We start from the raw sequence: 20,313 nt of genomic DNA on the forward strand, positions 1-20,313 counted from the left end.
TTACACAACATCTTTTTGGAAGCTAGGCGACCCCTGGGTAGTCAATGTCTAGTTTGACCATGACTAGGTCGACACACAAGAATGGTTGATATACCCGTAGGTCGGCACAAGCGTAAGGTTGACATGGTCTACATGGATATGGTCGACCTTCATTTTGTTTTTGAAGTTGTTTTTTCATACTTTACTATCAAAGTGGGGCATAGCGTGAGAGTAACATATATTGGAGCACAGCTAGGCACCATGCCCGAAGCATGGCGAGCGCAGTGGTACACGCTTATATGGTGTCCATGTCAACACAGACACAAAAAAAATGAAAAACTCATGTTGACCTTATTCATGTGGACCTAAAGCTTTTGTCCCACCATAGGGTATGTTTACCAATGTGTAGGTGCCTGCTTAATCACTGTCGACTATTCGTGGTCAACCTAGTGACTTTTGACCTAGACATTGCCTATCATCTATACCGTAACCCTTTTTGGCACCCACGTATGAATGTATGTATATATTTAGCTATATAGTTAGAGATATATCTATAGATATGTATAATCTCTATCTAACAAAACTATATAACCAGTATAGTGACACATAGGGAGGGGGAGGCACTAAAGAGTGGGAGCTCATTGACTGTGGGCTCTGCCATGGAACGATTACCAGTGGGGATAGTATTACTGGGCTATTCTCATGGGAAGGGGGCATTAAGTGGTTAACACAGGTATCCAAACACTGCTCCCGGCACCAATACATGATTGGATCGGTTGTCACAAACACCATTCCTCTGATTGTACATTGTTTGAAGAATCCGCAACCTTTCTCCTCCCAGCAGCAGGGGACACTGCAGTCTACACGTGTGGGATAGTGTGGGTGCATTGGAGGAGTCGGCACTTTAAGAAATTTGAATACAGCTGGCTCCTCCCCCCGCTATCCCCCAGCAGACTCCAGTCTTAGAAAAAGTGCCCGGAGGAGTCGGACTCCCGGGCTGTGTCTCCTAAGGAGACTAGGCTTTTTGTTTCCTTTTTATTATTTTTTATTTATACTTGGACACAGACAGGCTGGGAATGCCTGTCTGCGACGTGGGACCCTGGAGGGACATGGTCGGGCCTGCATGCAGCCTCCCTCCACTGTCCAGCCACCGGAGCAAGTAAGGGCGCTGTGCGCCAGACAGGGGGCGGCCATTAAGCGCGATGGTCGGTGGCAGAGAGAGAGCTGACTCGCGGTGGTGACGTCAGCGCACCCTCCAGTATGCCGGCTGTTTGGGGCGGGCTTGGATTTCGCGCCTCAGCGTAAGAGAGGAGGGCGGAGCTTGCTTCTCTCTCTTCTCTCTGAGCTTTTGAGCTGTGAGGTGGCTTTTGCGGTGCTCTCTCTCTCTCTGCAGTTTGCTGTACAAAATGGGACCTCTGTTACCTGTGCAGCTCAGCGCTCCCCAGCGGACTACAGGGACACTAAGTCTTAAGGGGGTACATTACACACACAAGAATCGGGGGTTATTAATTGGCTCCTCTTCCCCTGTAACTTGCCAGACTTCAGGGCTACTTTACTGGGTATTTCCCTGCTGTTGGGCTGTATTTTGGGGTGTTTCTTGTGTGACTGGTGTTGTGTGTCTGTCAGTATTGTTACATTTACTGGGCAGGATGGCAGGAAAAGCAACTTCATCTAAGGCTGCTTTGAAGGTTTATTCCTGCAAGAGCTGTAAGCAGCAATACACACAACATGTTAGAGGGTGTTCCCTCTGTGAGATTTGCTATAAGGCTTCTCAAATTACTGCTGCTCCTGCAGCACCTGTGCAGGCAGCTGCTGTTTCCTCAGAGGTGCTGCAATCATTGCTGTCTAATCTGAATGCTGAAATGGCTGCCTCTAGGAAGGATAGAGAGGTGTTTCAGACTCAGCTTTCTAGATTGACCTCTGCAGAGCCTGCTTGGGCTCAATCCTTAATTCAGTCAGTGGACTCTTTAACTCAGTCTATGGCAGGTCCTGCTAAGAGACCTTCGGCTGCTGCTGTAATTAAAAGAAAGGCTATGCCCTCTCTGTTTTTGGCTGATGATTCAGACCATGAGGATTATATTATAGAGGAAGGAGAGGTTCTTCCCCCTGTGGAGGATATCCAACCCTTGGATGTAGGGGAGGATGAATCACAGGGTGTGAAGGGGCTTATTAGAGCTGTTAGGTCCACTCTGAAATTAGAGCAGCCTGAGGTTACTCCCCAGGTGTCCATTTTTGGACGCTCTCAAAGACAGGAGTTGTGTTTTCCGGATTCGGAGGAATTAGACTCTCCTCTCCTCTCTATATGGAAGTGTCCGGATAGGAAATTCCAGGTGTCAGCTCGCCTAAGGACACTATATCCTTTCTCTCCTGAATCCAGGGCCAAGTGGGAGACTCCTCCCACTCCGGATATCTCGCTATCCAGGCTATCTAAGCGAGCCACTCTGCCTGTCCCTGGGGTGGCCTCTTTGAAAGAGGCGCAGGATAGGCGTTTAGATTGCTCACTAAAGACCATTTATTCCACGGCAGGGGTCCTTTTGCGTCCTGCTTTGGCCTCTGCTTGGGTGGCCAGGGCTATGGAGCAATGGGCTGCTGAGCTTGTGGCTGGTCTGGAGCAAAATATGCCTGTGGCAGATTTGTTGCCTATGGCGGAAGGCATCAGGGATGCTTCAACTTACATAGGTGAGGCAGCGGCAGACATTTCGACTCTAGGAGCCAGAATTTCTGCGTCAGCTGTGGTGGCCAGACGGTCGGTCTGGTTGAGGTCATGGCAGGCTGAGGCTGAAATTAAAAAAGCCGTTGAAGCCTTGCCGTTCACAGGGGATATGCTTTTCGGGCCAGAGCTCGATAAACTTATCTCCCAGGCCACGGGGGGTAAGTCTACATTCTTACCTACAGCCGCTCCTCCACCTAAGAGGCGGTCCCTCACTCAGTCCTTTCGAGGTTCCTCTGCCTTTAGAGGCAGGCCCAGAGGAGGTTTTACGGCCTTTAGAGGTCGCAGAGGTAGAGGGGCGGGAACAGCAGCGGCCGCTGCTGCCCCAGCACGTCGCCAGGAGCCCAAGGCTTCTGACAAGACCGTGGCATGACGGTCTTCCGGCTCTAGTGGGAGAATCCAGGGTGGGCGCTCGTCTGTTGTTGTTCCCTCAGGTTTGGAAGACTCACTGCAGGGACGAGTCTTGCAAATTATTACACAGGGATACAGACTTCAATTTTCAGCGCCACCTCCAGTAAGATTCTTTCCAATGGGCCTTCCAAAGCTGGATCAGACAAGAAGGGCCTTACAGGATTCAGTTCAAAAGCTTTTGGACGCTTCTGTAATAATACCGGTGCCAGAACATCAGAGGGGACAGGGGTTTTACTCCAATGTGTTCGTAGTCCCCAAACCGGACGGCTCCGTAAGGCCTATCCTAAACCTCAAGGATTTAAATCAATACATCTGTTACAACAGGTTCAAGATGGATTCCATACGGTCCGTGATTGCATCACTGGAACCGGGGGAATATCTTATGTCGTTAGACATAAAGGACGCCTATTTGCACGTCCCTATTTGGGAACCTCACCAGAGGTTTCTAAGGTTCGCAATGCAGGCTTCTCATTTCCAGTTCAGGGCTCTGCCCTTCGGCCTGTCGTCCGCTCCCAGGGTCTTTACCAAGATCATGGCCTGCATGGTGGCGGTACTCAGGTTACAGGGGATAACGATCATCCCGTACCTGGACGATCTCTTGATAAAGGCTTCTTCTCAGGACAAATTGATAGCAGACGCTCTGGCCACATGTTCTTTTCTGGTCCAAAATGGTTGGATCTTGAACTTCGGCAAATCTCAGCTCAATCCAACACAGAGGCTTCAATTTCTGGGCCTTATTCTGGATACGGCGCAGGAGGCGGTATTTCTTCCAATGGACAAGATCGCGGCGCTGCAGTCAAAGGTACGACAGGTCCTAGCTCCCGGCTAAGTTTCGATCCTGTTGTGCACCAAGATGCTGGGGATGATGGTAGCCTCTTTCGAGGCCATCTCGTACGGCAGATTTCATACCAGAACGTTCCAATGGAACCTACTGTCACAGTGGTCAGGGTCGCATCTACAGATACACGGGAAGATTACCCTGTCAAGAGCAGCTTGTCAGTCACTTCAATGGTGGCTTCACACTCCCAATTTACTCCAGGGCCGGAGTTTCAGTCCATGCAGTTGGACGATACTGACCACCGACGCCAGCCTCAGGGGCTGGGGAGCTTTTGTTCTCAACCAGACTTTTCAGGGGTGGTGGTCGGCCCAGGAGGCAAGTCTTCCGATAAATGTCCTGGAATTAAGAGCAATCAGGTTGGCTTTGGGTCAGGCACACAGCTTGCTCAGGGGACGTCCGGTAAGAGTCCAGTCGGACAATGCGACTGCGGTCGCATACATAAATCGACAGGGAGGAACCAAAAGTCGTGCGGCCATGCGCGAGGTGCGTCCTATCTTTGAATGGGCCGAGGCGTTTGTCCCCCGATTCTCTGCGGTGTTTCTGCCGGGCGTGGAGAATTGGCAGGCGGATTATCTGAGCAGACAGGACTTCCACCCGGGAGAGTGGGCCCTTCATCCGGAGGTTTTTCATCAGTTGACGGTCCGGTGGGGCATGCCTCAGATGGATTTGATGGCCTCCAGGTTGAATCGGAAGGTACCTCGGTATTGTGCCAGGTCTCGGGATCCGGAAGCTCTGGCGGGGGATGCATTCTCCATCCCATGGGATTTCCAGCTGATATATGCGTTTCCGCCGTTTCCACTCATAGCAAGAGTGCTCAAGCGCATAAAAAGAGGGTCCGCTTCAGTAATTCTGATTTCCCCGGACTGGCCGAGACGGGCCTGGTATTCGGACCTCAAGCTTCTTCAAGCGGATGTGCAGTGGCGTCTCCCACTCAGACAGGATCTTCTACAACAAGGACCATTCATCTACCCCGGCTTAGAGTCTCTATGTTTAACGGCGTGGCTATTGAAGCCGACTTGTTAAGGAGACGTGGAATACCGCAGTCTGTAGTTCCAACTATGCTGAAGGCTAGGAAGGAGGTGACCGCTTCTCATTATCACAGGATTTGGAAATCCTACATAGCCTGGTGCGAAGCTAGATCAGTACCAAGGGCAGTGTTTCATCTTTCCCGTTTGTTGGAGTTCTTACAATCGGGTTTAGAGAAGGGTCTCAGACTGGCGTCTTTGAAGGTCCAGGTGTCTGCCCTATCGGTGTTTTTTCACAGAAGGCTGGCTCTAATTCCGGAGGTACAGACCTTCTTAAAAGGGGTTGTTCGTATACAGTCTCCCTTCGTTCCGCCTTCAGAGCCATGGGATTTGGAGTTGGTTCTGAAATTCCTAAGATCTGATACTTTTGAGCCCTTAGATTCGGTGGATCTAAGGTTCTTGACGTGGAAGACGGTCATGTTGATGGCGCTGGCTTCGGCCCGCAGGGTGTCGGAGCTTGGGGCTCTTTCCTGTCGTTCCCCGTTTCTGGTTTTCCACAAGGACAGGGCGGAACTCAGAACTCGCCAGGGTTTCCTTCCGAAGGTGGTTTCGTCGTTCCACGTGAACCAGCCTATTGTGGTTCCAGCCCTTTCACGAGATATGAAGTCCTTGGACGTGGTGCGCGCTCTGCGTATCTACGTTTCCAGAACGGCATCGTGGAGAAAGACGGATAGTCTTTTCGTGTTGTATGGAGCAGGAAAGAAGGGTTGGCCGGCGTCCAAGCAGACGCTGGCTAGGTGGTTGTGCCTCACAATCAAGGAGGCCTACGCTAGGGCTAACCAAGTCCTCCCTTTAGGGATTTCCGCCCATTCAACAAGGGCCGTAAGCACATCGTGGGCTGCGGCCAGAGGTGTTTCGCTCACACAGGTTTGTAGGGCGGCCACTTGGGTGGGTGCTAGCACCTTCGCCAAGTTCTATAAGTTTGACAGCTTTGCCAGTGAGGAGGCATCATTCGGCAGAGCTGTTTTGCAGGATTCTCAGCGCTCTCCCTCCCGGGTTTAGTGCTTTGGTACTATCCCACACGTGTAGACTGCAGTGTCCCCTGCTGCTGGGAGGAGAAATAAGGAATTTGGTACTTACCGGTAATTCCCTTTCTCCGAGGCAGCAGGGGACACTGCACGCCCTCCCAGCGCTTTATTCCTGCCATCTTACAAGTTGTTTTACTTTAACATTGAATGTTTGCCGATTGCAAGTTGTGAGTTCTTGTTATGAGTTATTCTTGCTAATCTTTTCTCTTCTGCGAAGTGTCTCCTCTGTTCCAGGGATCGAGCCCTGGCCCCTATCCTCTCTCGGTCACAGTTTCTAAGACTGGAGTCTGCTGGGGGATAGCGGGGGGAGGAGCCAGCTGTATTCAAATTTCTTAAAGTGCCGACTCCTCCAATGCACCCACACTATCCCACACGTGTAGACTGCAGTGTCCCCTGCTGCCTCGGAGAAAGGGAATTACCGGTAAGTACCAAATTCCTTATTTCTCTCATTCTCAGCATGAAGTGGCTGATATATGCAGGAAAATGCTGAACTTATCAAGACATAAATGGCTCTTACTGTTCATTTTAGTATCATAACTAAATTCGTTTCACTGGTCATGAGCCAGTCACAATAACCGTTCTGCTGATATCAGGGCCTCTGTCATTCTGAGGTGTGTGTGTGTGTGTGTCTGCGCTCTCTATTTAGTGGCTGCCGGCACACCATAGAGGTGAGGAACAGCGGCAGACTTTTATCATATAGAATGATTTTGTGAACTTCTAGATTTTGATTTCTTTTTCTTTAAATGACATGTAGGTGATTCTAGCAATCCATCTGCAGATCGCCTTTTGGATAGCTGCTATATTTGGAACTGTCTGAAATCAGATTTTGAGCTCTGCTTTCTGTGCACAAGATTTCATCATTGCCCCTAGACTTTACAAGTCTTTTCAAAGTATCTCCATATTCCCAATGTGTGACTTGCATGCTGCTCTTTTGTGTTTGGTACTCCAGTCTTTGCGTTATATATTTTCCTCTGTATGGCTGCCTGAAATGAAGTGCATTTATTCTATTTGAGCCATGTGGAACAAGACACCGGTTACAGTTTAGACACTCGGACCTGCGTCCGCTTTTCCTGTGCTTGAGATCTAATTTCCCCACTTTAATGTACTAACAGTATATAAAGGTTTGCACTTGATGAGTATTTTTTTTTTTGCCACAAAGGAATTAGTTTAAAGGTGCGTACACACGGGGAAATATGTCGCTGGCAATATATTGCTCAGCAATCATATCGCTCAGCAATCATATCGCTCGGTGTCCCGTTTTCATCTGCGACCAGAGATGGTCACAGATGAAAATGTCACACTGCCGGGAGAAGAGGCAGGGGAAGTCGCTGGTCGGAGGAGCATGCTCCTCCGACCAGCGCCCATTCAGGGGCTGAAAACGAGAGCACGCACCCAGCGATTTATCGCTGGTGCACACTCCAATCGCTGGCAATATTTTGCCTTTATGGACTACTTAATTCTGAAAGTACTAAGGGGCGATCCAATTGTTTAAACAGTCGCTATGCTTAATTGGTGCCTGATGGAACAATTCAGTTGTTTCGGGTGTCCGTTCATTGTCTTGTTTGTATACTTTCATATAGACTGCGTATAGCTATGTATAGATCCTAAACCTAACTATAGTACTGAATGTGCCTCACCGTGAAAAGTGCTGTGTGGGTGCCCAGGGCACTTTCCACACACTTCTATCCACCTCCGTATGCTGCGAAAAGAAATGTCAGTCAGCCCACCCGTGACACTCAGGGAAAAATGAAGCGTCAATTGTTCTGTTGTACACTGTGTAGTGGCAATCGTGGGGAAAAGTGGTTGAATTGCCCCCTAAGTGTTAAATATTTTTGGCCCTGCAGTCTACAAGCTACAGTAGCACACCAATATGCAGGGCAATGTAAAAACAGTCGGTAGAGTTGGCCACTCTAACAACTGCAACTATTGATATCGTCCGCTGCAGGTGTCGTTACTATCCCTGGCTGCACAGGAGATCTTGAGACAATAATGAAATATCTCACATGCCTATTGTAGATGGCTGAGGGAAGGACAGCGCTTAGTGGGAGGGGAGTTTCCACTATCCTGCTTCAGCGGACCTGTTACTGCATCTTGTCCATGTGGCTCCCTGTTTTGGCTCCGTAACAAGGCTAAAATGGTGTTTCTATAATACAGAGGAATCAAAGTAGCGGATTAGGAAGCCTATTTTCAGTCACATAGCATGGCTGTCGTAGAGTCTGTGATTGGAAGATCTAAGGATACGTCTGAATGCATATAATGTTAAGAGGTTGTGATAGACAGTCACGCATGTTCTTTCACTTTTTGAGGAGTCGCTTCCTGTGAATGCATTGTTCAAAAGCCACCTAAGTAAAGCAGTAAATGGTTTATTACTCATCCAACCTGATCCACAAAATCATCATAACATGATATATGCAGTGAGTAAATGCCAGTAAGTGTTGAGGCATGTCTGGATAGACATCGGCTTTTGTTACATTCTTTTGCTGTCAAACTTCAAATAGTTTTATTTGTGTGGGTCTCTGACCACAAAGCCTGTATAGACTATAAGATTTTTTTTTTCTTTTCTTCTTTCTGAATACTTGGTGCACACGATATTCTTTCTGTAACTGGGAGATGGGCATGTATTTGATCCAGGTTTTTAAGGTGGTGGGTTATGCCACACGTCCAATGTCTCCACCAGAATTGTGCTTTAAGTGGCTGATGAGACCTCGAAGACGCCACTTCGGCCTGTACCAGGTGACTGACCACTAGGCCACCAGGAACCTAATATTGACATTCTGTAACCTAGACCGTTCATCCTGGTCAACATGAGAAATGACCGCATGCTAAACTGTCTTTAGATGGGAGCAAGAATAATGTGTTCCCCCCCCCCCCCCATAAAGTGTCAGGTACGGGAAACACATTACTTTTTGCACATGTCGTTCCTCGCGGCGAGTCCTAACCCCTGCAGCGGACAAACATCTGCGGCAGGAAGCTGGCTGGGGGACGGTGGCAGCCAGGGAGATTAAAGTCTAAAGTCTCCCTGGCTGCCCCAGAACATTGTGGAGGGGAGGAGGGCTCCCCGGGACCCAGGCAGCACAAGCTGCCTGCCCCCCCCCCCCCCCCCCCCCATAGCCAGCGGGGGACCCAGTATTCACTGCACCTGATCGTGCATATGTAATGATCGGGTGCAGTGAATATATGAATATCTAATGAGCGGCTCGAGAGCTCCGACCCCCCTGCTGGCTGCTCTGTGTAAAAAAAAAAAAAAAAAATTAAAAAAAAATATATTTTTTAAATTAAATATATATTCATGTGCTATAAGCACATGACTAAAAATAACATGCCCCTTCACAGAAAAAAAATTCCTGATTTTTTTTTTTTACACCAAAATTAAAAAAAAAACCTTTTTGTTTAAAAGTTCACATTCCAGTTCTCCATGAAAAGATGGAGAATTGCTACATGGAGAGACACGGTGAAAATCACTTAGAAAGACGTGAAAATATCACATTGAATAGGGTGGTTCACTTTTGGAGAGCAAAATGCTCCTTCCAACGCGAAAATAGCACAAACTCGCCATAAAACACGGCAAATTTTTCTCATTGAATATGGCCCAATGTAAAAATATACTGGTAGGTTAATTGGCTCCCATTAAAATTAACCCTAGAATAAACGTGCATGTACATGTGGTAGGTAATATAGATCGTAAGATCCACTGGGGCAGGAAGTGATGTGAATGTTCAAATATTCTCTCTAAAGCGCTGCAGAATTTGTGCGCGTAATATCAATAGCTGGTAATAAATAAAAAATGTTGTTCTTGCAGTTAATGCATCATAATTAAGCTGGCTATTGATGCATCTAGGGCAAAAAAGCAATCTGGTTCCCACATTTTTAACACTCAAAGGGGTGGTATTCAATGTTTGTTGATATTTTCTGATGGGAAATATCGGAACTCACTTATTCAATGCTGCCGTTAACTTTGAAAAGACAGTCCCATCTGTTTCGTTGGAAACGGCCACGTATTTTCAAATTCACGGCAGTTTTCGACGATCCATGGATTTTTACGACACTCTACAGTTGGAACTTTGAATTCCAACTGTCGAGTTCCTGTCATCAGATGAAAACGGTCTGGGATTCCAACTGTCAGGACTTTCCGACAGTCAGAAACCCGGATTGAATACATAGAAACAGAGAATATGACGGCAGATAACCACTTGGCCCATCTAGTCTGCCCCATTTTTTAAAACATGTTATCTCAAACCATATTTCATCCTTGTTTTTTGTAAGGATATCAATATGCTTATCCCAAGCATGTTTAAATTGTTCTGCTGTATTTGCCTTTACAACCTCTGATGGGAGGCTAGTCCACTAATCCACTACCCTTTCTGTGAAGTAATTTTTCCTCAATTTCCCCTGACTCTTCCTCCCTCTAGTTACAGTGCATGTCCTCTTGTTCTGCTGCTCCTGTTTCTGTGAAGAATGTCTCCCACCTGTACCTTGGGTAAAACCCTTGATATATTTGCCAGTTTCTATCATGTCCCCCCTTGCCCTTCTCTGCTCTAAACTATACATATTAAGATTTTTTAGTCTTTTTACTGGTATATTTTATGATGTAGGGCATGTACCATTTTAGTAGCCCCATTGATTGAAATTATCTAGTTTTTCCAGAAATTTAAACAAAAAGCCATTGATCTAAAAAGCACATTTGTATTTTAGTGTTCTTGTGTGCTGTACACCTAACAAGCAAATGGGATGCGGTAATTTGGTCTACAGTATGATGGTCGACCGTCATTAGGTCGACACCATTAGGTCGACATGGGTCTAGGTCGACAGGTCGTTAGTTTGACAGTGTCTAGGTTGACAGTCAAAAGGTCGACATAGGGATTTTCACAGTTTTTTGAGCCGACATGTTCCGACAGGCGGTATTTCATGCCCTACCATCCACTAGGGCATAGTAGGAGAATAAAATAGTGTGCCGAGCATAGCAGGCAGATGCGTTGCACTTTAAACTGTGTCCATGTCGACTGTTGACATTCAGGTCAAAAAAACAGCGAAATCCCCAATGTCGACCTAATGACCTGTCGAACTAATGACCTTTTCCCTTGTCGACATAGACCCATGTCGAACTAATGACTGTTGACCATCATGCTGTAGACCAAATGATCCCAACCCCAAGCAAATATAAATATTTTTCATGTGGTGTGACTCCTACAGTATATTACACACCTGTATATTTATACAGTGTAAGTTTGAGTTTCTGTTCAATTTGTGCAGTGCAGAAGATCAGTATATGTTAAATGTTAGTGCTAATACCTGTATACATTAAATTCTTAACATACCTCTGCTGTAAATCTGCAGCTGTACTCCCCTAATTGGGACTATGTGAAGATAATTACTCTATATATTTTATTATCTCTTGTAAAGGTTTTTTTTTTTTTTTTTTAATCTTGGCAACCTTTGTCCTTATGTGAAATCTCTAGTGTGGAAGGCATAAGTCACTACATAAATAGAGCAGTGTACAGCTGCTCTGCTAGCTAAATGAATGGCTTTCTGTAACTTCAAGCTCCGCAAAGAAAAGGAATTTCCACCAATTAGTGAGCACTAATATCTTGACTGAACCTTTTCCAGCGCCAGTGACCCAAGTGTGGAGCTCTGGGGAATGTTCTGTGATTTACAGGCTGCAATCTGGTGCTGCAGCTCTGCAAAACAGTGCTTCAGTGTATGGGTGATGCGTGGCTGACGTTACACAGATGAACTATTGTGCTCCTTTTTCTCCAGCAGTGTCCAAAGTATTTATTTATTTTCGGCACCTTAAGTGAAACTGGCAAATGACACGATGTGTTCATCGTAATAAACGTAAATATATCTATCATCTATATATATATCTATTTTTTTATTTTATTTTTTGATATGACACATTTTTAAGGAAACTTCATTTATTTGTTTTCACTAATATGTAAAAAAAAAAAATCGTTTTTTTTAAGGTCTTGGAAAGATTTTCCAGAATAAAGATGTGTTTTGCAAGGTTAGCCAGAATTTTGAAGTGCTGGTCCTGATGTTTTAATGTATGATTTATAGCGATTTTATATAGGGAATTCTGTAAAGGTGCCCATACACGGTACAATTGCTGGGTGCAATGTGGTGCATGTTCCCGCACACATCTAATCACACAGTTCAAAAAGTATGTGCTGCACATACTTTTTGTAATAGGTTGCATCTCATGTCATTGCAAAACGTATGCGATGCGATCTAGTCTAAATTGCATACAATAATTGTACCATGAATGGGCACCTTTACTAGTTTATACTGTTGATCTGCACGGATATGTGTGTCCAGGTCCACGATAAAGAATACAGGATTTGTATGGGTCTATTTATGTATTGCAGATAAAGATTTAATGTTGACATGTGTGTTCATACTGTGTCTATGTTATTAAACAAACTGGGTAGAAACAAACAGACATAGAGGTAGGAGGGCCCTGCTCGCAAGTTTACAATATATAGAGATTGCATGGCTGTCCCATCAATTTACAAGACCATCTTTATGGGATGCAATCAGATATGTTTTGTACTGGAGGTTATGTGGTGGTTCTGGAATATGATCAGCTTGCTTGAAGGTGAGGTTGGTATGGGAGTTGTACATCTTTGGAGCGGAAGTCGATTCAGAGGGTAATTAAATTGGCACAACTGATAATAGGTAATTCTCTCCCAGCTGCTGCTGATATTCAGCGGAAGCGCTGTTTGCGTAGGGCGCATAACATCCTAAAGGATAGGACTCATCTGACAAGTGGATTGTTTGTGTTATTGCCTTCAGGTAGGCGTTTTAGCTGTATTAGGAGTAGGACCAATCGGATGAAGAACAGTTTTTTTTTTTTTTTAGGCCATTTTAGAGTTAAATACTATTTTTGGTTAAGGTGGGAGGGTTAACGTGTTCTAGGTTTTATTGTGTTTACTATATTTTGGATGGATGCAAAACTTGATTTTTGTTGCCCTAATGTTTAGGGTGATGACAATAAAGTTGAATCTAATCTTGTGCAGAGCGGAGAGGTATGGTGGGGATGTTTTGAGATAAGTGAAGAGATATAGAAGTCGGTGTATTCAGAGTAATGGCTTTGAATGCAAGTAGGAGGTGCCCAGAGTTGCCAGTCCGTGGCACTAGGATGAGGGAGGTATGTTAGTTGACTATCCCTAAGCTTACCTACACTTCTGGCTTCTGTGTCCAAGCAGCAGTGGAAAAGATCTTCTAAACCAGGACAGGCCAACCTGTGGCTCTCCAGATGTTGTGAAACTACAAATCCCAGCATGCCTTGCCACAGTTTTAACACTCCCTTATAGCAAAACTGTGGCAAGGCATGATGGGATTTGTCGTTTGACAACATCTGGAGAGCCACAGGTTGGCCAGGCCTGTTCTAAACGCTTGATGTTATCAGTGGCTTCTCCATGACCAGAAGCTCGGTACGGCACCGTAGGGAAATCGCATCGCATGGGCCATTATAGCGGCATGCAATACAATTTTTTTTCCATGTAATTTTTTTTCCTCATTGTACCCCACTATATCGCATTGCATGTCCTGCAAAATCGCATGTGATTTTACAGGGTGTGCAATGCCATGACATTAGGTATACAATAATATGATTGTATGTCCCAAAAATAGATTTAACGCACGCATGTAAAGTAATCCGCGTCCGCTCGGTGGCTCGCTGCACTCACCACACTATATAAAATCAACTCCACGCGGATAGTGGGGTAATGAAAAAGTCAGAGGACGCATTCCGACGCCCCTGGCGGGGCTTGCTACGCTTCGGGGTGGCGTGGATAGTGGGTGGGTGCGTGCGTTAAACCTATTTTTGGGACATGCAATCATATTATTGTATACCTAATGTCATGGCATCAAACACCCTATAAAATCGCATGCGATTTTGCGACCGATGCTATGGGCCGGGGCTGAGAGCAGTGAATAAATTACATAGGAAGATCGCATCGCACGGCCCTAAATATGCGATGCAATTTCTCTACGCAGAATAGCCCACTAAGCAAATTGCTTAGTGAGCGCCGTTCTAGGAAACAAGTACCGAACTTTGCCTATAAATTCCCCTTGTTGGAGATAGTTAGTACAGACTAGATGCAGAAGCTGCAATTCCTAGATGCAGAAGCTGCAATTCCCCTATTACCTCTGAAAAATAGTTCTGGTTGCGCCAAGTCTGGTCTGCTAAGCAGATTCTTGGATTCCCTGCAAAATTCCTCTTTTCCAGCCTCCAGGATGAAGCCAAGTGTCTTACTAACAACTATTTACTTTTTTATTAATTATGCGATACTTGGAAATAGTATTTTTAAATGTAATCCATTACAGCTTTAAGATAACTGAAAATTCCCTAAATGCTCTATCAGCAATTTTTTTTGTGTTATTTTTTTTTTTTTTTGTCTTCAGTAAGATATTTCACACCTAAACTTATATTACAAAAATGTCTGGTGTACTATATTTGTATGTTCAAAGATCAAAGCTTGTTCCGACATTGCGGATTGTTGGTGGCACAACTATTTTTTTAGGGATTTTTTTTGAGCCACTTATACCCCTTTCACACTCGCAGAGCCGGGTCATACCCGGGAATGTGTTCCTGGATGCTTCCCGGGATTCTATCCGGGAATGTACCCTTTCACACTGCACTCAGACCTGGGATCGACCCGGGACAGCCCCATTCACACTGATCCTGGGAAATCCCTGCAAATACATATGCATGTCATTAGAAATGGACTCCAGGGCTCTGAAAGATGACATCTGTGAGCCGAAGAAAGCTCCAATTAGCATCTTTTTTAAAGTCCTGTGTACCCAATCCCAGGTACCGGACCATTTGCACTGACCCCATCCCGGGTCTATTCCGGAATAAACCCAGGTCAGGACCTGGGTAGCAATCCCGGGATGTTCATCCAGGGATATTCTTTCAAGACCCTTTCACACTGACCTAAATCCCGGGTTGATGTGCATTCATATGCAAAAACCTGGGATATTTTTGTAAGTGTGAAAGGGGTATTAGGAACCTACCAGATGAAATGAATGCATACGGTACACCAGTCCTTTTGCATACTATACATCTTACCTTATGCAATACCCAGCCAAGCCTCCTGGAAGGCTTGGCGAGGTGACTTATCTATAGTGCAGCACTTCTGATCTTCAGTCTCTGATGTGATGGGCATGGGCATTGCATGAGACCTGTCAAACTCATGCGGGTTGGTCTTTTTTTCATCTGATTTATTGTCAAAATCGGCTAAGTGACCAAATCTCAGGAATATCTCAATAGTTTATAGGCACCTTTTTAGGTATCCTTAATTGACCGCAGGGCATAAAAAGGGGCTAAAATAACCCTTTTCTAACAATCTCTGGGGTTACATGCCAGCGGTAGAAACTATAGGTTAAAGCAGGCCTGGGCAACACTGGCCCTCCAGATGTTAATGAACTACACATCCCAGCATGCCTTGCATCAGTTTCATCATGGCCACATAGCAAAACTAATGCAAAGCATCCTGGGATGTGTAGTTCACTAACATCTGGAGGGCCGGTGTTGCCCAGCCCTGCGTTAAAGTGTAGCATCTTTCTCTGCTGGCATTGATTGCAGGTAGCAAATTAAGCTGAAGTAGCTTTATCGAACAGACAGGAAATGAACATGGCACTCTGTGAAGCTTCCCTGCTGGGGGTACTGAGAGCACTGGCATTGGACCCCCACATTTCTGCTAATTTGGCAGTGTTGATCTACTTGATGAAATATATAGTGCACTAGCTGCCCCAATTTTTTTTTATTTTAGTTTTTTTTTTCTTTCTACTGCAAATTTCAGTTCATCTAGTTGGTGCTGTTGCTATGTCTTTTCCTGATTTACCTCCTCTGAATTTGGACATTTTAAGATATAACCATTAATTTAAGGGTGATAGATTTTTTTTTTTTTCCAAAAAATAAAAATAAAAAAAAACTTTTCTAAAAATGCAGACGGTGTTTCTGATCCAACAGCAGTATCACAAATATATCTTTTTTTCTCTTTTTTTGTTGTGTAGATGATAGCATTTCTGCTGCAAGTACCTCTGATGTGCAGGACCGTTTGTCTGCCCTGGAACTGAAGGTTCAGCAACAGGAAGATGAAATCACTGTGCTTAAAGCTGCCTTGGCTGATGTTCTCAGACGTCTGGCAATTTCTGAGGATCAAGTGGCAACTGTAAGAAAAGCGCCTCCTAGCAAAGGTAATTTCATTAGAACAGGTGTTTTTATTTTGGCATTTTAATGAAGGTGGTCTTCAAAATAGAAGCATTGAATAAATTAAGGATTGAAGATAAAACACAATATAAAAGATAATAAAATCATATTTTAACCAAGGTTGATTGAAATTTGTAGCCCCCATTTGCAGATAGTTGCTAATCTTGTGGCATTCTTTCTACAATAGAAATCAGATGTCCAGGATATTTTTCCTGACACCGTCACACACGTTCCCACAATTGTATTTCACTTGCAGTTTTCTTTGCTTTCACTCTTCTGTCCAGTTCATAATGGGGTTTAGGTATGTAACCTTTGCTGGCCATTATGATGGGATACGGTCATTAGGTCTACACCAACTAGGTCGACAAGCTTAGGATTGACACCACTAGGTTGACATGGGTCTAGGTTGACAGTCAAAAGGTCGACATGAGGTTTTTCACTGTTTTTTGAGCCGCTAGGTGGTATTTCATGCTCTACCCATCCATTAGGGCGTGGTGGGAGAATAACAGTGTGCCCGAATTGCACTTTTAACTGTGTCCATGTCGACTGTTGACATTTGGGTATAAAAAAACAGTGACAAACCCCATGTCGACCTAGACCACCCACACCCTCCATGATATGGAATTGTCTTGCTCTTTTCCTCAAAGCTAGTTCTGACATTTGGGCAAATGTATTAAGCCTTAAGGTGCCCATACACGCTGCGATGTGCGCTCCCATGGGCATCGCACAATACAAAAAGTATGTGCTGCACATACTTTTTGTACTGCCCGTGGATCGCATCGCATGAAAAATGCGATGTGATCCAGCCCATGACGGATCTGTTAATCCAGCCCATAACGGATAATCGCACCATGTATGGGCACCTTTAACAAGAGATAAATGCAAGGGTGATAAAGGGAGAGAAAGTCCAGCCAATCACCTCCTAACTGCCATGTTACAGGCTGTGTTTGAAAAAAGTCAGTAAGAAGCTGATTGGCTGGATGTTATCACCCTTGCATTTATCTCTTGTTAAGGCTCAATACATCTGCCCCATTGCCTGAAGCTGTATTTTGGGTCCCAATCTTGTGGTGGCATAAAACCTTGACTAACCGTAGGCTCTACAAAACGTTGCCTTAACCCTTTTTTATCTGGGTGCCAGTCATTCTGAGCAAGCTGCCGACTTTGGTAATAAAAATGATTGCTTGGCAATTTCACACCTATTTTTACAGTGAGCTGTAATGTGTACCTTTTTATATCGGAAATATAATCTATTTTAACATAACTTTTTTAATTTATATAACAAATGTGAGCGGTGCTGGCATTTTTAGATGATATTTTGTACATCCCTGACAGATGTTGGCACTCAGAGTTTAACAACCCATAAATTCTATTTCATGTGGTTGTACTGTATGTTGTGTTTATATCCTGATCCCATTCAAGTGATGTGTTGGCACTTCATTTTTCTCTATCATTCTTATGGGATACAGGGAGTCGTTCATAACGATGGGGAAAAGAGCTTATCCGAAGGAGACAGGCACATATAAAAATTTATACAGGGTGTACTGGCTCCTCCCCTCTGCTCCCCTCCCTCTAGCTTCAGTTTGAGAACTGTGCCTCAGGAGAAGCACGCATCAGGAAGAGCTCCAGAGAGTTTTTCTTCTGTTTTATTTTCTTTATTATTTTGGGGCTGCTGTTTGGACTTAACAGCAGCCCTGCGTCGTGGGAGACTAGGGGAAGGGTTCAGCTGCTGGCCACTTCAAGGTACCGAGCTGTCCCTGCCACAGGACCACCGTCCTGAGTGGGTGATGTTACCGCGGGCATTGCGCTGCAGCGCGCACACCCCTGGCACGCCGCACACCCCTAGTCCAGTCTGAAGACGTCAGTGGTGAGTATTACCCCGGGGTCCCCCGCCGTGGGGTCCCCGGGTTATTGTGCGGCAAAATGGCGGCGGTATGGCGGTGCCCTGCACAGGGACCGCGTAACCCCCTGCCTACACTGAGACAGGGTACAGTTCCTGTTTTGTCCAGGGCAGTTACCAAAGAGGATTTGGACATTCCCCAATGTCAGTCTCAGTATAAAACGCAGGTAAGCTCCGGCGCCATTACGCTGGGCGGAGCTTACCCAGAGTGAGACCAGCTCTGTGAGGGCGCCAAAACCTGCTTCCTGCTTCTTCCCTGGCTGCTGGAAACGCCATTATACTGCTCCAGACACTCCTCAGCGGTGTGGATCAGAGGGAATCTGCTTGCAGAGACAGCTTCAGGTTTTCAGCGCTTGTGTACTTGTGCACTTGCCTGCTTACACTGTAAAGTACTGTTATTGATTACTGTACTGTATTACCAGCTCTTCTAATCGGAGAGCTAAGGTTATCAGGTGTATTGGTCTCCTCCATTATCCTCTGTACACCACCCCACTGGCTTGGTTAAGCTGTACAGATCAGATAAGGCTACACATAGTATTTATCTGGTTATTTCACACTGCATATCCACTGTGTGTGCGCGCTGTGTGAGGGGAGACTGTTTGTTTGTCACAATGGTGAGGAAACTTACATGTATGGTGTGCAGTGATAAGTTTGTGCCAGCATCTTCATCACAGGTTACTTGTGAGTCATGCATGTCCCCTCAAAGTACTGGGGTCCCCCCACAACTAACTGGGCAGCAAAGTAGCACACAGGACAGCTCACAGGAGCCAGCCTGGGCTACAGGTATAAAAACCATGCTTGAAACTGTAACTACACAGTTAACTGCTACTGCAGCACAGACCCAGAGAGTACAAAGGGAGCTGGCTGTCCTCTCTGCCAGAGTGGATGTAATTACTCCCACCCCTGGGGATACTCGTAAGAGAAAGACCCCCTCTCAAACCCCTGATTCCGGGGCTGACGATGGGGATGATGGTGATGATATGGATGATGCAGACGCAGGTGATGACGAGCCTGATGCTTCACAGTCACTACTGCGGGGCACAGAGCCATTGATTATGGCAATCAGGGAGGTGTTGGACCTTCCCTTAGCTGAATCCACAGCTGGTGATACCTTCTTTGCTACTCAGAAAAGGCAACAGGTAGTTTTCCCTGAGCAGGCTGACCTGGAAAGTACATTCAAGTCAGCGTGGAATAACCCAGAAATGAGGTTTAAAGTGGCTAAAAAGTTTAAGTCCACGTTTCCCTTCGATCCTGAGGGACGTAAGGTGTGGGAGGAGCCACCAGAGGTTGATTCTTCTGTGTCTCGCTTAGCCAAAAAGATGGTACTCCCAGTACCAGGGTCGTCTTCACTTAAAGACACCACGGACAGAAAGGTTGAAAACACTTTGAAGTCCATTTTTACTGCTAGTGGCGCGTGTCAGCGTCCTGTATTAGCTAGTTGCTATATGGCCAAGTCCATATACACGTGGGCCTCCCAGATACAGGAAGGTCTTCTGGGCGACATGACAGTTGCACAGGTGTCTGAAAAATTACACCATATTCAGGACACTGCTAAAGTTCTGTGTGAAGCGCAGAAGGAGTTAGGAGCCATTAACGGCCGTAACTCAGCCATGGCAGTGTCAGGGCGCAGATCCCTCTGGCTCCGGCAGTGGGCAGCTGACGCTGACTCCAAAAGGAGTGTAGAAAACCTCCCCTTCACAGGTGGCAGGTTATTTGGCAGTGATTTAGACGAATTAATCTCTAAAGCCACGGCGGGAAAGTCCACTTTCCTGCCATCCACTCCACAGGCGCCGAAGCGCCCTTTTCAGGCTCACTCCCAGCAGCAGTCCTTTCGGGCTAGTAAATTCCGCCCTAAAGCAAGGGGTGGTTCAAACGCTGCAAGAGGCTCCCGTGGTAAATTCAGGAAGCCTTCCGCTTCGGCCACCGCAGAGCGGCCATCTGGGGCAGCTGCAGGGAAACCTTAAAATCTCTGAATCCCTTCTTGAAAGTAACCAAATTCAAGATGGAGTCCTTGCGGGCCGTGATAGCGGCACTGGAGGAGGGGGAGTTCTTGGCGTCCCTAGATGTGAAGGACGCCTACCTTCACATCCCAATATGGCCCCCTCATCAGAAATATCTGAGGTTTGCGCTGCTAAACGAGCATTATCAGTTTCGCGCACTGCCATTCGGCTTGTCCTCAGCCCCGCGCATATTCACCAAGGTGATGGCGGAG

At 45.9% G+C, this 20,313-nt stretch overlaps 1 protein-coding gene across 5 annotated transcripts in view; it reads left to right on the forward strand.

The window, feature by feature from the left end:
• EML4 (EMAP like 4) overlaps positions 1-20,313 on the forward strand; it is a 158,055-nt gene that overhangs the window by 67,672 nt on the left and 70,070 nt on the right. For all 5 annotated transcript variants that reach the window (XM_083175685.1, XM_083175686.1, XM_083175688.1 and 2 more), the window contains exon 2: positions 16,009-16,191. In XM_083175685.1, coding sequence (XP_083031811.1) covers positions 16,009-16,191 — 183 coding nt within the window. The remainder of the gene's footprint in view (positions 1-16,008; positions 16,192-20,313) is intronic.

The sequence above is a fragment of the Crinia signifera genome, chromosome 3, assembly GCF_055691185.1.
Source record: "Crinia signifera chromosome 3, ASM5569118v1, whole genome shotgun sequence".
Taxonomy (NCBI): Eukaryota; Metazoa; Chordata; class Amphibia; order Anura; family Myobatrachidae; genus Crinia; species Crinia signifera.